Source organism: Bactrocera dorsalis, chromosome 3 (assembly GCF_023373825.1).
Source record: "Bactrocera dorsalis isolate Fly_Bdor chromosome 3, ASM2337382v1, whole genome shotgun sequence".
NCBI classification, from domain to species: domain Eukaryota; kingdom Metazoa; phylum Arthropoda; class Insecta; order Diptera; family Tephritidae; genus Bactrocera; species Bactrocera dorsalis.
The window spans coordinates 42360922-42379354 of NC_064305.1; the positions used below are offsets into that span (position 1 = coordinate 42360922).

An 18433-nucleotide genomic window follows, 5' to 3' on the forward strand; every position below is an offset into this window, starting at 1 on the left:
CTATGTCACCGCAAAGTCATTTTTCAAAGAACACCATTTCGAGATATTCGCGTTTAAAGTTTCAAGTTCAGTTTATGCGAAGATAAAAGCGCGTTAGAAGTGCTGTAACTTTTTTTCTACTGCTCGAATCTATGAAAATTTGAGAAAATGTTCTCAAGGAGTTGTTTTTTAATATAAAGCAATAAAAAATTTCGATTTTTTGAAATTAAAAAGTTATATAACCCCTTAAGTCAACCGGAAGTTAATTTAAGTATTGATTTACCCTGTTTTGACTCAAAGACGCACTATTGTCTGAAATATTCTTTCTGAATATCAATAATACGCCTCAGACTCTTTCTATTATTTCTGTATATAGTCAGTTATATGCTCTGCAGTTTGCGTGCTCAGTAGCTAGGGTCCGATAATTTTTGGACATAAGATAGCATACCTCGCTAGATTTGCTTAAAAAAATTTTCCTATCACTTTTTTGTTACTTAATTTATATTACGTGAACTGGAATATTCGAATGAAATTTAAAATTGTTTATATGGAAATTTGGCATGGTTATGGTCCAATTTCGCAAAGTTTTATAACGTAACAGACGAACGTGCAACAATATCGGGGTCACGCCCACTTACAACAAATTTCAGATCAATTAACCGTTTTGTATTTTTATTTGGAGCTCAGTTAAAGCCGTTTATGTATGTATATGTTTTCATATAACGGCATTATGTGGGCATAACCATGGTCTGATTCCAAGGACAATTCATCTATACATCGCACTTTTACCTCAAATTATTACTTGCGCGGATGGACAAATCGACCGACAGACACTTGGAATTCAACTCAACGAGTATTGGGTGAACATAACTGTATTAACGACTGTTGCGAGAGTATAATGAATTATTAGGCATGCAAGAATTAAAATCCCATTATGTAATAAAAATAAAAAAAAAATAGTTGACATTTTGTATAACAAATACATAAATATAACTCATCCTAACCAGATTTTGTGAACTATCTCAGATAATGGGATTTTTTCAACAATTCTGTATTTATTAATTTTTGTATTCAAACTGTCATTATTTTTATACAAACAGCTGAAAATGATAACCAACCAGGCAAAACAGCAACAATCGAAATGTATGCGCCAAGTTCCTATAATGATACAGTTACCGGTGAAACCTTATCAAGTGTTTCCGAAAAGAGTGAATCATACTCAAATGATGGCAGTCAAATTGAATATACAGTAAGTGTAAATTATTAAAAATATTGACAAAACATACAAGTATGTAATACATTTTATTTCTTTGACTGATACAAAAAATCTTAACAAAAGTCACTGAATTTAATTCGAAAAGTAAATATGTTTCGTTATCAAATTATTAAATTTAAATGTTAAATTGAACTTTATCCTATAGCCCAGTGTTTCCCAAAGTGGGCGATAACGCCCCCTTGTGAGCGCTGCAGGTGTTAAAGGGGGCGGTAAGAGACCCAGAAAGAAAATGGGGGCGTTGTGTAGAGGCCTGGGGGGTTATTTGTAATTTTATTTAGCTAGGAGGCCTCTTAGACAACGACTACATGAGCTCTCGACTCTCAACAACAACTTGTGAATATCAACTAATATGAATTAAAAGATTGCTCAAACTCGGTTCTATATTTCTCTCCGCGTAGTTCATATATCTGTCCTATTTTATTGAATATAGAAAAAATGAAAATCATGTCAATCGGTCGCTCCGTTTCATAACGGGGCATTTGGACAGGATAGAATTTATAGAATACTAACTGTCAAACGTATTGCTATTGCCATTGCCAAATCTGTATGTGGGCATTTGCTATCATAATATAATCATTTGCGCAAAGGTGTAGGTTAGGTTCGTTCGAGCTGATGTAGCTCACGTTTTGAGCTTTTGAACTCCTTAAATCTTTTATGTGGAAAATAAAAAAAGGATCTTTATCCTTTCTTACAAATGTATTTCTGGAAAAAATAAGATAATACGAAAAGTAGAAAGATCCTTTTTTTTACAAATGTATTTCTGGGAAAAATAAGATAATACGAAAAGGAGAAAGATCATGTTTTTATAAATGTATTTCTAGGAAAAAAAAGAATTCATATTTTTGGACTACTATATAATAATTGTGCTTAAGCATTCCTGTAATGTAATATTTATTTTATATTCATTTGTGGTTTTGCGCGCAATAGATGAGCATTACTTACGCCTCCTTTACACTACTCGCGAAGTTAAACGTATTTCTCAAAGCAAAACAATGTTGGAAGTAAAAAAGAAGAGACGGCAATACTGTGCGGAATACATTAAATTCGGATTCATTGAAAATCCCACAAACCCATCCTCGCCTTTGTGTCTTCTATGTCTAAAAAAATTTTCGAATGAAGCAATGGAGCCTTCAAGACTGCAAAATCATTTGAATAAAATGCATCCAGATAAGAGAGACAAGAGTGTAGCAAAACTATTTTCGGCGGCTGCTAAGCAAGATGACGACGGACTTCGAGCTTCGTACAATATCTCTCTGTTAATTGCTCAAAAAGGCAAACCACATAACATCGGAGAAGAGTTAATATTGCCAGCAATAAATGAAGTAATAACTACCGTGCTTCATAAACCGGCCGCAGATATTATCCGAAAAATTCCTTTGAGTAATAATTCTGTGCAAAGAAGAATTGATGAAATGGCTGAAAACATTGAAGAATCATTGTGCGATCACCTGCGGCAAGCCAATTCTCAATTCAGCCAACTAATGAAGCATTGTTGTTGTCGTACGTGAGGTTTATTAAAGATGAGACAATATGTGAAGAACTATTATTTGCTAGAAATTTAGAGACCGATACCGAAGGCGAAACCATATTCAATATATTGGAAAAGTTTTGCGATGAGAAAGAGATTCCTTTGAAAAATATTATTTCAATTGCTACGGATGGCGCTCCGGCTATGATAGGGTGCCATAAAGGCTTAATAGCGCACTTAAAAAATAAAATTCCAGATGTCCTTGGTGTACATTGCGTTATTCATAGACAACATTTAGTTGCTAGAAACTTAAGTGAAAAACTATTTCAATCACTGCAATATGTCATCAAAGCAGTCAATAAAATCCGCAAGAGCTCTTTGAATGATAAATTAGTTCATCAGCTATGTGTTACTAATGACGAGGAATCGTTTGTTGTTTCATACTGAAGTTCGTTGGCTATCAAGAGGCAATTGTCTGACGCGATTCTACAACCTGTTTGACTCTGTTATAGAGTTCTTGGAAACTAAAGATAAAGAATTTCAAGACAAGCTCATAACATCAAAGAATGATATAGCTTACATGACAGACCTGTATAAATTGTTCAACGACATGAATCTCCAACTGCAAGGCGATAACTAAATTTAATTAAAACAAAAAACGTCGTTGCTGCTTTCGCAGCCAAACTGCTTCTACACAAAAGGAATCTGGACAGACGTGAGCAGAGTTCGTAAAACCATCAAAATACGCTCTTGCTCTGATGAGTAATATTCCGCAAGAGAACATCATTTCAAATACTCAGGAGCGCAAGCTTAACTAACATTCTCATCACAAAAAAACTCCTCACGTAGTTGGCTCACTCATATATTAGCATGAGCGAGAATTTTTAAAAGATAACTATTTGCCTAACGCATCATCTTTATTTTTATCGCTCTGAGTGTTCAAGTGATGCGAAAAATAAAACTCATCTTTTTTTACTTACATATACACAATACAACTTAAATTAACGGTTAATCATGTATGTACCCAAAACTGTTAATATTTACACCAACAACAATTAAACTTTAACATAAATTTATAAATATACATACTCTCTAAGAGAATAAGAAATTGCTCAAGAGCACTCTCTGCTGCATTACTGAGTTTATCAGCGATACAAAATGCTGAGTGCTGAAACCTGAGATGAGAAAAAGAAGCACGAGAGGAGCACGTACGTTTGCGGTAAATATTAGAGCGAAAAGATAAGATAAGTATTAAAGAGAAATATTCTAGAAGAGCACTCTTTCCTTTGAACTCACAATTGAGGAAATCAAAATTTATTGCTCCTCAATTGTGTTGTACTGAGGAGGAAGATAGAAATTTTACTCCTCAGTGATGAGTATTTGCGAACTCTGGACGTGAGTTTCACAATTTTCCGAATTTATCAGTATCATGCAGTAACGACGAATTGTTTGCCTTCCGAATTTATCAGTATCAGGTAGTAACGACGAATTGTTTGCCTTCTGCCAACATTTGGAAAACCTCCACTTTGACTTCACCGAACGATACCAGGACATTTTGAACTTGGAAATACCAGACTGGGCGTTGGATCCGTTTTCAAATGTCAACACAGCAATGTCACCTCAGCTGGAAGAAGAACTTATAGAATTGACAACAAACGAGGAAATAAAATTCAAGTTCAAAAATGGTTACCAAGAATTTTGGCTACAAAAACCGATCTCGCAATTGTACCCTGGATTGTGGTCCATCGTTCAACGATTCTTGATAGCATTCCCATCGACATATTTGTGTGAACGTGGATTTAGTGCTGTGACAACACTGCTTACTAAAAATAGAATTCGTTTGCTTGTTACCGAACGTGGCGACTTGCGACTGTTCTTGAGTAAATTGGAACCTGATATTAACACTTATTAAACAGCATCAGATTCATCCTTCACATTAGTTTTTATATATGGATCGATTATTTTAGTTTTATTTTTAATAAAAGATTCTCTGTTTTAATACTATAAAGTTGTGTTTCAATCATCATTCTTATTGGCAGGTGGAGCCCGTAAGAGTGAGACCTAAGCGCCGTTGTATGTTACCTACTGCGCTCAGGTTTCAACTTGCTGGTTATAGTAAAAGTTTCGTTTAGAATTCTCCGTTAATATACATATGTATATAGGTCACAATAATTAATTTGAAGTTATAGAGGTTTTTAAATAGGTGAAAAAATGGGGGCGCTAAAAAAATATTTATTCTCAAAGTGGGCGGTAAACAAAATAAGTTTGGGAACCACTGCTATAGCCGATACCTCTCAAACTGATAATAGTGAATAACTCGCTATATAGTAAATTTAATTTTTCGTATATAATCATTAATGTTTTATAAATATATATACCATCTACAAAAGAGTCACATATCAAGAATAAATTTTTCTGAAATTCCGATTCGTAATACCCCAGAAATGTCATTGTCTTCTCTCCACTTTTGTGTTATTAAGTCGTTAACCTCGCTCGTGCAATACCAACTAAAGAGTACTATTTGTAGTTGTGTCGCTATTGTAGAAATAAATCTTAATTTTTCTGATATATTCTACGAAGTTGTGTCTCTCTAAGTTAAAAATAGTGATAATCTGTATTATTTGAAATGTGCCACTTTTAATGAAATAATTGTGATTTTATTTTTATTTTCAGAAATTGTTCCCCTGAAAATTTTGTCATTTTTCGAGTAGTGACTTTTTTGTAGTTAGTGTTTCTAAACAAAATGCAAAATCATATGCGCCTTAATATGTATTTCACAGTATGAAATGCTTAATTCATACGAAACATTTTTTTTACATAAAATAATTTTTGACTCTCCAAAATAAAACCCATAGCTATACTACTTGAATTGCTCAAAATATTAATAAAGTGGCGGATTCAGTGGGAGGTAATGGGGGAAATGCCGGCGGAACTGAAAGTTGACGAAAAAAAAACCAAAAACCTGCGGCCGACAAACAAAACGCGAAAATTTTTGCGTGAGAATTAGCCAATAATATTACAGTCTCAGTGTACATTTCTCTTTTGGATACAATCCGCGAAGATTTGAAGACGCGCTTTTTTAGAGAAGTATTGGATGCTCCTTCCAGAAAAAGTATGTGCTTTGAAAACCAAAGAAATGGAAAATCTTATTGACTGCTTGATATATGAATTCAAAGGATAATGACAGCGTCGTGCGACATTTGAAGCTCAAAAGTAAACTGGTAGTGTCATTGGGGGCAGAAGCAAAAGTCAACACCGACTACGGCATTGAAAACGTTGAAGAACTGCGATGTAGACCTATACTCCATAATTCATAGGTTTCCTGCGAATGCGAGCTCTGAACGCAACGAATAAAAAACACTTCGCCGCAGGAAAACGTGGCTGAGGACGAACATACTTCAAGATAGATTGATCGACATTGAAGTCACTGTATAAGACTTGGTCCACATCATTTTGTTTTGTGAAATTTTCTTTTCAATACGAGGTGTGTTCAAAAAGTATCGCGAATCGTAACTGACAGTTTTCTTCGATTGCAGGGGCGTGGTGCATCATGAGTTCTTGCCACAAGGAAGAACGGTCAATAAGGAATATTACGCTCCTCTTGACGAGATAAAGACGGCATCGAAGGAGGAGCTGAAGAAGATAAAAAAAATGATTTTTTGAAGTGCTTCGAAGATTGGAAAAGCCGTTGGCACAAGTGTATAATATCTTATGGGGATTACTTTGAAGGGGACAAAATAGATATTCATGAATAAATAAATAATTTTTGAAAAAAACACAAAATTCGCGATACTTTTTGAACACACCTCGTACACGAACTGAATACAGTATTGTACATTACAATAAAGTGTGTAATCCGCACGTCTACGATTTTTGTTTTTTCAATTTTGTAGGATTTGATATTAGAAGGTCGATTTGAAATCTTTCCACCATGATTTTAAACTATATAAAGATATATTTAATATAATAATCTTCATATTTTAAGTAAATGTTAATTAACCCCTCCCCCCTTTCCACAAAAAAAATTCTGAATTCACCACTGATTAATAATTTAGATATTTGATTTTGTTTGAAAATCATTGATTTGACTACAAAAATAAATATTTTCTTCAAGGATGAGGCACGAAAAAAGGCAGCTTCGACATATTTGGTAGAAAGCAGCGATATGCCACCTCCTCGTTATCAGAAAGATGGTACTATGCCGATAGTCTATCCAACTAACATAGGTAAGTACGCTATTTTATTTGGATCTTGAAACTTACTACTTCTAATATTCGAAACTTAGGACCTTTTAAATAATTAATTTTTAATATTTTAACTTACAGTCAATGCTCGAACATTACCACATCCCCGGCACCACAGTAATGTCACAAATATATTAGATCACCGAGCACACGATGATCAAATCCTCATAAACAAAGGCGTGTACATTCCGTCCCCTTCGCCAGCGCCGCCACCTGATGGTTCATATTATAATATGAATAGTGACAGATATCTTTCATATCCGCCTATGGTAAGTAGTTTTCGTTTGATTAATCAATATAATAATTTTGAAAAATTGATCGCTCTCCATAAATAGCAACATACATGCTTTTGTAGCTTAAATATTTTTCGAATTTACAGAATAATTTGCTTGCATTCTACACCCTTAAAACACTATTATGTTCTAAGGCATAATCCAATTGAACCCCATGAAACTTAGGGGAAGTTCCATTTTGCAGAATAACTCCATTTTTCGCTAAAAACGATGATATTTACAAACCCAATTGATAAACTTATAGAATTCTATTTATTACATACACATATGTATAATTGCATGTAGTGAGCGATGTTATCACATAATTTCTATATTATATTATTTTTGGATAATACACTTGCTTTAACGCTTATGAATAGTCTAGTTTCAAAGCGCCAATTTAAGCCCTAAAGAAACATTCCTTTTAATTTATTATATTCTTGCAACCAGTTGCTACAGAGTTTTATATATGGCATCATAATTAAGGACAGTTGTACTAACTTAGTAAAAAAAAATTTACCTGTCTTCCATATAAGAGGGAGATTTACATGAAGAATTCCTAATACTTTCTGGACTGGGGTTAAATGATCAGCATGACGAGAAAAGTTGAAATTCGGTTGACTGTCTGTCTGGAATAGCTCGATGAAACTTTGCTATGTGGGTTCCTTAGTATAAAAAAAATTCGAGGTAGTAGGGGCAATCGGACCACTGCCACTTCCACAAATCGCTATTAGCCGAAAAATGTAAAGCGCCATAACTAAGCACTAAATTAAGTTATAAAGCTGTAATTTGTTAGAGAGAATCGCAGTAGAAAGGAGCACCTGTGGGAAAAATTTCTAACAAGTTTATTATACATATTTCATACTTAAGCTACAACACCCAAATTTGTAGAGTACAAATCTTATAAGAACTTCAACCGACAGGCTGGATGAATTCGGAGGTTAATCCTTGATACACTTGAGGAAAAAACTTAGCCTATCCCCTATATAACTAATATCGGTATTTTCGAACATTCGGCTGACTTTAGTAAAGTATGTATTTCACTGGCTTTGACTCTTCCAAAAGTATAAAATATTCGTTTGCACCCGAACTTATCCGCTTCCTTACCTTTTTAATTTAAAACAAGAAAAAACGTTTACTTCGGCTGCACCGAAGCTAATATACGCTTCACAGGTGCATAGCTATACGCTATAGTAATCCGATCTGAACAATTTTTTCGGACATTATATTATTATAATTAGCAGCATATTAGCAGTAATCCTTGTAAAATTTCGTGAAGATACCACGTCAAACGCAAAAGTTTTCCATACAAGCCCTTGATTCCGATCGTTCGGTTTCTTAGGCAGCTATATGCTATAGTGAGCGGATCTGAACAATTACATCGGATATTTTATTATTTCTATGAAAAATAACTCATAACAAATTTCATGAAGATATATCCTTAAATGAGGAAGTTTGTCATGCAAGCATTTGATTCCGATCATTCAGTTTCTATGGCAGCTGTGTGCTATAGTTAACCGATCTGTACAATTTCTTTGGAGACTAAATTGTTGTCTTAGAAAATACGCTATACCAAATTTCGTGAAGATATATTGTCAAATGTGAAAGTTTTCCATATAAGAACTTGATTCCGATCGTTCAGTTTATATGGCAGCTATATGTTATAGTGGTCCGATATCGGCAGTTCCGACAAATGAGCACCTTCTTGAAGAGGAAATGACGTATGCAAAATTTCAGAACGATATCTTAAAAACTGAGGGACTAGCTCGTATGTATACAGACAGACGGATATGGCTAAATCGGCTCAGCTCAACATACTGATCATTTATATATGTATGTACTTTCTAGGGACTCCGACGCTTCTTTCTGGGTGTTACAAACTTCGTGACAAACTTAATATACCCTGTTCAGGCTGTTCAGGGTATAAATATTCAAAATCAAGAGTAAATGTGTGTAATTATACGTATTAGCTATCTTTTAGTTGTTTCTCGACACATTTGTGAAGACAGGTAAAACACGGAAACTTAAAATTTAATTGGGAATGTTTATTATCATTCGTAGGTACTTTCTTTATTTTTAAAATTATCTCTTTTAAATTTCGAGGACTCGTTCGAGCATCTCGACTGGTAACTGGCGAAGACAAGACATCATTTTTAAATAAATATCGACCGATGTTTCCACCGGTCTACAAACAACACCAAACCGTAGTTTTTTCTGGATGAAATGACAGCTCTTGTATCTCTTTAGTTTGCTATTCGTCCCAAATGCGGCATTTTGCGTGTTTAAAGGGTTTGTCCGGAAAGTAATAGGACTGAGTAGATTTAAAAAAATTTATTGAACTAATCGTTACAATTCTTTAAAAACTTTCAAAATAGATTCCTGCGTCGATGCAGCGCTGCCAGCGCGATTTCCAAGTATGAAAGGCGGCACAGAAGGCATACTCCGGAATAGCATGGAGAGCCGAGGTGCGTGCTGCTTGGTTCCCCTTTCATCGGCATTTTCAGGCAAGGAAACAAAACAAAAAGTCCGGGCGGGCACATCTGGCCTGGGGCGGCTGCGAGAGCGTTGGGATGCGGCCTTGGTTAGTTCTTGCCCAAGCTGTATTTTGTACGCTTCCAATTTAAGATCTCAGCACCAAATCGTCAATCGAGTTGCTGCGATTCGACTCTCCACTGTTTTTATGTAAACTTTTAGCTGCGGCTGCTATAATGCCGTACGTACTGGACGTGGTCTATTCGGACAAAAATTATCCAATAATGAATGCTGGGTCTCAATATGGGTGACGGTTTTGCGAATAATACGTTCAGTCATTAAAAGTTGAGTGAAGCGCATATATGTATATAATGGGTTTTTCAATAAGAGTGCTACAAATGCTATTTTTTCTGTGAAAGTGCATTCGATGTCATAATGTATGGAACTCATAGAGCATAAACTTGACGTAGCCCCACAGGAAATAGTCTAATGTCGTCAGATCACACGACCAAGGCGTCCAATTCACTGCGCCATTTTGTGAGATAAAACGTTCCCCAAGCTTTGTTTTTAAAAATGTTGGAACCGCATATTGTCCAAGTCCATATCTTTTAATTCGGATCAAAAATACTAGGTTATCATTGAGCGGTAGCGATTTCCATTCATAGTAACGTGCCGGTCTTGATCATCACGGTAGATGTGTTCAAAAAGTATCACGATTTTTTTTTTTCAAAATTATTTATTTATTCATGAATATCTATTTTGTCCCCTTCAAAGTAATCCCCATGAAATATTATACACTTGTGCCAACGGTTTTTCCAATCTTCGAAGCACTTCAAAAAATCATTTTTTTTTTTATCTTCTTCAGCTCCTCCTTCCATGCCGCCTTTATCTCGTCAAGAGAAGCGTAACGTCGTCCTTTCATGGACCTCTTCAGTTTAGGGAACAAGAAAAAGTCACAGGGGGCCAGATCTGGGGAATACGGTGGCTGCGGCATAATTAGTGTGTTGTTTTTGGCCAAAAAGGCGCGCACAAGCAACGATGTGTGAGCAGGGGCGTTATCGTGGTGCAAAAGCCAATTTTTGTTCTTCCACAAATCCGGGCGTTTCTGGCGGATTGCTTCGCGCAAATTGCGTATAACTTACAGGTAATATTCCTTATTGACCGTTCTTCCCTGTGGCAAGAACTTATGATGCACCACGCCCCTGCAATCAAAGAAAACTGTCAGTTACGATTCGCGATACTTTTTGAACACACCTCGTAAGGGGATCACAATGACAAGAAGAACCTATGAGCTGAATTCAAAAAAAAAAAAACGGTTCTCCGATGTGAACAATTTCTGTGGAGATTGTTGCGATACCGTGAATAATCATTATTTGTGCCAAATTTCGTGAAAAAACTTTTCTAATTAAAGGGTTTTTTTATACAAGGACTTAAGTTTGACCAGGCAATATGTATAGCAGGTATATGCTATAGTTCTTCGATATCAGGGATTCCGACAAAAGAAAGGTGCTCTTTGCGAGAAAAGACCGAGTGCAAAATTTCAGATCGATATCTCTAAAACCCAGAGACCCGGACTGACAGACACCTCGATATGTTAAATCATTATCAGGGGTTATTTCTGGATTATATATTGAATTAACCTATTATGGTTTCGAGGGCTATTGAAAAGTTATGTGGAACGTAACAGAATAATTGGATTTAAATAATACATGTTTGTTTATGGCAATTCTCGGATCTCAAACAAATCAATTATAATTATTCCGTGATTTTGTACAAACGATTATGAAACCTGTGCAAAGACTTTTTGATGAAAGTTACTAGGAATGGTAATATTTATTGATAAATGCTTTGGAAATACTCCAGGCATTAATTTATATAATATTTATGAAAAATTAGACAATAATAACAAGTAAGGAAGAACTAAGTTCGGGTGCAACCGAACATTACTCTAGCAATTTGCAAGAATTAATGCCAGTGAAATACTTTAAGGTTTAAAATCCAAACAAAATTATGGCATACTTATATTGTTAGAAAAACGAACATAATTATATGTAGTATATGGGAGTTGGGATAGTATCGACTCGATTTTATCTATTTTTTCCAATACCACATATAATGTACACGCTGCATACTAAGAAGTCAATCATATAGATTAAATTCAGCCGGTTGGTCGAAAATCCCGATATCTAGTTTAGGCACTAAGGTATACTGTTATGACTAAAACACCCTCTCTCATTTTCATGGGGATAAATGACATATTGGCCGATATATGGGGTACAAAATCACCCCGAACTTCGAAAATCTGTATATTAGGAATATGAAGGTTAAGAGAAGTATTGGCCCGATTCAACCGATTTTTTAACATACAGACATACCATTGTCAGAGAAGAATTATACCTGATTTTCAATTATATATCTCAGACATTGGCCAATATTTTCGATCAAGAGTCAACTATAGATACTGGGGTGCAAATAATCGGTATCTACAAGTTGCGTTCCAAAGCAAACAGGACTTTTTGAATCTGGCGCCCCTGGTGGCGCCATCTATATGTCGACTGATGCGTTAGAATCTGCTATTTTCATCGATTGTCCAGTGAGAATTTCATGGCATTTAATTAATTGGATGTGAAGTTATTGCGTTTTAAGTGTCAGTATGTTTGTGTTATCGGTACGAAAATGAGCTTCGAACAAAGAGCCAACATTAAATTTTGTTTTAAAATTGGTAAAACTTTTACCGAAACGTTTCAATTGATGAAACAAGTTTATGACGATGATTGCCTATACCGTAGCAGAGTGCCCGAGTGGTTTCATCATTGAAATTCATGGAAATGGAATTGAACATCTCCAAAATATCGATTTATCGCATTTTCACCAAACATTTGAGCTTACGAAAGGTGTGTGCACGGTTTGTTCCGCACAAATTGACTTACGACCAAAAATTGCTCAGAAGCCAACATTCGAAGAACGATTATTTGACCAGAAATCATATTTCACTCATTAACCACTCCCCGTATTCACCTAATATGGCACAGTGCGACTTCTTCCTTTTCGGAAAAATGCATTTGCCCATGAAAGGAAAGCGTTATGCAGAAGAAAAGGTCATTCAAAAGGCTTGCACCGGCATACTGACGGCCATACCGGCCAACGAGCTAAAACACTCGTTCGACATGCTTTTGAACCGTGCAAAAATCTGTATTGAAGCAGAAGTAGACTATTTTGAATAAAATAAATTGATTTTGCCGAGAAAACCATTTGTTCTGTTTTTTTAAGTCCTGTTTACTTTGGAAACCTTAGGTGCTTGAACTTTTTTGGTTGGATTTCAACAATATGCGGTCATAACTGGCATGCACTAAGGGCATTATTTCTGCAAAATTTTATCCCTATACACTAATTACTTCTTTACTTGTGTACTGGAAAGTGAATGAATCAAATGGAATTTAAATTGTGGTAGTTGGGAAGTTGTCCTGATTTCACCAGTTCCCGTACTGTGATATAGAAATGTGAGATTACGTACGAAATTTGGTCAAAATCGGTAAGGCAGATTTCCAAGTATAGGATTTCCCCAAAAAGTGGGTAATGTCACTCCCATACCATCTCGCAGGTAAATTTTAATGTTTCTGGCGTATTTAGTTATTGATTTATTGCGCATTTAGTAGTTTTGTACAGTACCGTTATATAGCGTGGTTGTCTTCCGATTTCATCCATTGGCTTTAACGAAATATGATTGCAGCTTTAGTAGTTTCGGAGACATGTACATTAAACTTATTAGGGGACAGGCCCACTTTTCAAATTTTTTTGCTCACAGATAATTTAGAGCTTAGTTATAGCATTTTATAGGATTTCGGTTAATGTCGTTTTGTAGGCGTGGCAGTGGTTCGATTACGGACTTGTAATTATTTTTGTACTAAGGGACCCGCGTACCAAGCTTCATTAAGATATCTGTATTTTTACTCAGGTTACAGCTTGCACGGACGGACAGACAGACAGTCACCCGGAAGTTTAGTAAGTACAACCTATTACAACCGTTAGGTGATAAAAACTATTATATTCTGTAGCAACGAGTTGCAAGAGAATACGTACTTGTAAGAAGGATTATGGGCAAATTTGATGAGCAATATCCCATATACAATAAAATTCATAAAGTTGTTCCTTCATTATCTGAGAGTTATTTTAAGAATACAAAACAGATCTAACAATATCAAAACAAGTACAAGTATGTATATGTACATAATATATGAAATCATTGCCATGCCATTGGAAATATCCTCAAATGAGAATATTAATATATTTTTCTGATGTCATATGCAATGATATTATGATTATTATTACTGTAATTTTAAATATTATAGTCTTTCGTCATTTTTTATGTTTTTTATTCCAGTATAAGGGTCAATGATTTATAATCGAATTGATATTTAAAACTTTCATATATGCAATGTTCTTTTCTGCTCAACAGGATTATCCTCCTCAACTAGATTTTGCATCGCCTTCATTACCAATGGCACATCTTCAACCGATTACGCAGGCATCTATAATAAGTGGTAATGCAATGATTGGCAGTGGAAGCGGTACCCTTCGCAGAGGCATTATGCGTGGAGTTATGGGCATGCCGCCTCCCGATGTTACTCAACTAACGAATACTAGTTTGACTGGTGCTAGCAACATCCAATTGCTTCACGAACTGCATCCAATAAATATTTCAAATAATTCATGCTCCACACAAACCACAAGCATTACAGGTAACGGGAGTATGATGTCAACGATTCCAAGCAGCACCTCCAAACAGCCTCAAAGTATACTTAAGGATCCAAATAGGTCTAAACCACAGCAACAGCTATTAAGTGCGAATCTAGTTGGTGTGGGTGTACCCACTGCTTCAGGTAGTCTTCAAATTCTCAATATTCCCACATCTGCTGGTATTAGTGGTAATCTTTTGATGACCGCAAGCGGGACATATGATCCGGCAAACCTTAGTACTTTCAATGCTGCTACTGGTACAACATTGGCATACACCGATGCCGATGGGCATTTAGTATAGCTGTAGGAGCGCACGGGATTACCGAAGGAAAATACGCTAGCCGTAATTGATGACCCTTCGGCTCCCTCTGTTGTCAGGTCCAAAACTACATGTTACTGACAAAGAAATACTCGTACAATTGCATAGGTCAAAGTGAGAAAATATTGCAGAAAATAGAATAATTAGGCAAGAGAAAAAGATACTGAGTTTAACAATAAGATTAGATTTAAGTTCATTTAATACAAATAGCCTAAATTAGTACTTACCAACGTAAAAGACCTGATGCTGGAAAGGTTGAATTAAAATAATCATAAGTATATAACAAGTACCCAACCAAATATCATCACCATTGTTTAAACTTCCCGATAGCCATAAACAATTACGTGCAGACACCATAGAAAATTGTAAGATTTGCTAAAGGGACTCACTTATGAATTAGCATCCGTTTAGTTCTAGAGAGAATAGCATTACGTATACAGAATTTATAATCGCCCTTTATACTCTCACAACACGTTACAACGAGTGTAAAAGATTTGATTACTAAACGGTTATCTGTAATTAATCGAGAGAGAGTCGATTTAAATTCAGGACGTCCGTCTATCCGTGCAATCGATAACTTGAGTGAAAATGGAGAAAATTGCAGATTAGCAAAATCGGAGCACTGTCAGCCCACAAAGTGCCTTTAAACGATATAATATAAAGTTCTGTAATTAAGTTATAAATGAAGCTATATACCAGGTTGTTAAATAATTTTGTCGTTTGATAAGAAAAACACAATTTTAATATTCAAAATACACCTTATTATTCAGTATAATTTCCCTAAACATTAATACACTTGCTTCGATGATCCTCCAATCTGTGGTTCCCGGAAGGTCTGCAAAATACGCTTCAACAGCCGTTATGACATTCATTTGATGAAAAACGCTTGCCACGTATACATTTTTTGAGTTCTGGAAAGAAATGGAAGTCGCTGGGGGCCAAATCTGGTGAATACGGAATTCGAACTTTAATTCATGAAATTTAGCCATTGTCAAAATGCTCTTGTGACACGGTGCGTTGTTCTGGAGGTTTTTTCTTTCGAAAATCGGGTCTTTTTCATGATTTTTTTCCTTCAACTGGTCCAAAAGGTTGCAATAATATTCAGAATTAATTGTTTTACCAGTTTGTAAGTAATCCACACATGAGATGTGTAGAGCCTCTACTAAATCTCTCTCAGTCGATCGATGATCTTCCAAAATCATATCCTGTATTTCGGCTATGATTGCCGGTGTTGATGCGGTTTTTGGACGTCCTTCACGTGGATCGTCTTCAAGGCTTGTCACGTTTAAATTCAGCAATCCATCTTTCTACTGTTCTAATTGTAGGTGAACAATCATTATACACTTTTAATATTCGTTCGTGAATTTATTTTCGTGCTACACCTTCCAAATTTTATCCATTGCAAAAAAAATACGGTAACACGGTGCCACTAAATGGCTTGCAAACAAAGAATGAATTGACAGATGAAAATGAAAAGTGTACCAACAAAACAAAACAAATTGTGGCCTAGTAGCAATGCTCTCTCTTATCGAACGATAAATTTATTGAACAACCTGGTACATATTTTGAAAACCACTAAAATGCGTTAGTTCGCTAAAGAAAAAATTCAAAAGCTGTACATCTTGCAGTTGGGATGGTATGGAAAGGATGCATCTAAATTAGCATACAAAGTAGACAGTAGGTGTGGCACCACCTTCTTTTTTTTCCCCAGCAACTACTCAACCAAATTTTAATCAAATTGGATACCATTACCTTTGCACATTCCGTTACAGTTAAAAAATGAACAAAATCAGAACTAGGGTTACTTCCTATATAACACAATTTTAAGTTCTATCTTTTTCTCTTACTGTACAATAAATAAATCAACCACCAATGAAGATATTGAAATCAAACTTTGTACAATTAGTGTTTTTCAGGGTTGGTATCTATTAGAGTATGCAGAAAATAAATTCAAAATTTGTACGTCATTTTTCTACTGCAATTGATGAGGTTCGAAGCGTATACATACATACATATATAAATCAAGTACCTCTTTCTTTATAAAAGCTACTAAACATTTTTAACACATTCCGTCCGTCTAAAAATCAAACTAGCATGCCGAATACGAGTACATACGTTGACGTAATTATTTTTATGTCAAAATTAAATGCAATTTCGAGCTCTGTTCAATATTTCATTGATATTAGGCGGACACCTTTTCTTAACCAATCAAATGTAGATTGGCGATGTGATTGAAATCGGTCTAGGGGCAAAAGCCTGTTATACCTATTCCCGTCCCTCTTTGCCTCCAAATGTAGTCAATTTCGTTCCTTTGCTTGAGTTTATGTCTCAGTGGAAGAGTTTTAACAAAATGTTAGGATAAGTCAAAAAAGCGAATATTGATAAACATAGAAGTGCTCTTCAAGTATGAGCTCTTAATTATTACGGGAATGTCCTCCGCCTAATGGTTTTCTATTATTTATTACTAATGGTTTTCTATTACTTATTACTAGCGAAGTTTAAAAAGCCGACTCATCAAAATACCGATAAAATTTAAATAAGCAGCTAAATCAAAATGTCGGTTGTCAGAATTCTAAATTTCAAGATTTTGATTGTCGGCATTACGTTATACACCCGTTTACTATACATAAGTATCTCAGAAATTATTTTCTTTAACCGAAATTAAGTAGAAAATTTTTCTTCAAAATATTTAGCGTTGAATATGACTTAAATTGGGTAGACCGGGGTTACTAATATAAAAATTTCCAACACCTTAAATTATTCCCCGATCGGTTCTTCCTTACTTGTTTGTATCGTTATATGAGCTAATGTGTATGAATTTGTGTACATTAAAACTGTACAATTATTCGGTTGAAGTAATCCTAACAGAGAATAAAATAAGAAAACGAATTGTTGTACAGGTATCCCTCGAATAGCACGGTACTTGAGTTGCACGAAATCTCGAATAGCACGGTTAAAAATTGCGACAACCCTCGAATAACACGGGGTTCGAATTACACGAAGCCGCGAAAATTCCTTTTAAAAATTGAAATTTAAGGATCCTCTACCTCTTCAAGGAAAAACAAATCAATCTTTGGAGAGTGACAGTGGTTGAACATATGTAATTTAAAAATTATTGCGTTTATAAAGTTTTACCTTTTAAATTTCAAATAACACGATTTCGAATAACACGGAACCAATTAACCGTGTTATTCGAGGGATACCTGTATTATGTACAAGTGAATTTGACGGAGAAGTTGCGAGTCACATAAAGGTATGTTCACCCAAATGCGTGTACTTAGGAATATATGATGATGTAGACATAATAAGCGGATTTCAAGCTTTCAAGGGGCCTGAAAACTCTAAACATGCATATGTATGTGCAAATAATACTGAAAAAAAAAACTTTTTTGATGGCTTGAAAGCTTTCATTAAATAAGTAATGCGCACTAAAAGTTTGGTTCTCCTGCAAGTGTCTTTAAACAGAAATTACTGTGAATGGTAATTTCAGGAATTCTCAAGAAGTTTCAAGAAAAAATATAGTTACAAAGTCTATGCAATGAATTCTCATTAACCTATTCTATAGTAAACTCAAAATAGTTAGTTAAAGTATAATGTGAAGAACTTTCGTTTCACCAATTTTTAAAAATGTAGCCTCTTGTAAAAATTTTAGTATAATTGTAAGAG

At 35.2% G+C, this 18433-nt stretch overlaps 1 protein-coding gene across 12 annotated transcripts in view; it reads left to right on the forward strand.

The window, feature by feature from the left end:
• The window catches only part of LOC105232163 (nephrin), an 85689-nt gene extending 67531 nt beyond the window's left edge, over positions 1-18158 (forward strand). For all 12 annotated transcript variants that reach the window (XM_049451186.1, XM_049451187.1, XM_049451188.1 and 9 more), the window contains 4 exons: positions 1080-1228; positions 6838-6949; positions 7049-7236; positions 14168-18158. In XM_049451186.1, the coding sequence (XP_049307143.1) occupies positions 1080-1228; positions 6838-6949; positions 7049-7236; positions 14168-14749 (1031 nt within the window). In that variant the 3' untranslated portion in view covers positions 14750-18158. The remainder of the gene's footprint in view (positions 1-1079; positions 1229-6837; positions 6950-7048; positions 7237-14167) is intronic.
• The last annotated feature ends 275 nt before the right edge of the window (positions 18159-18433 follow it).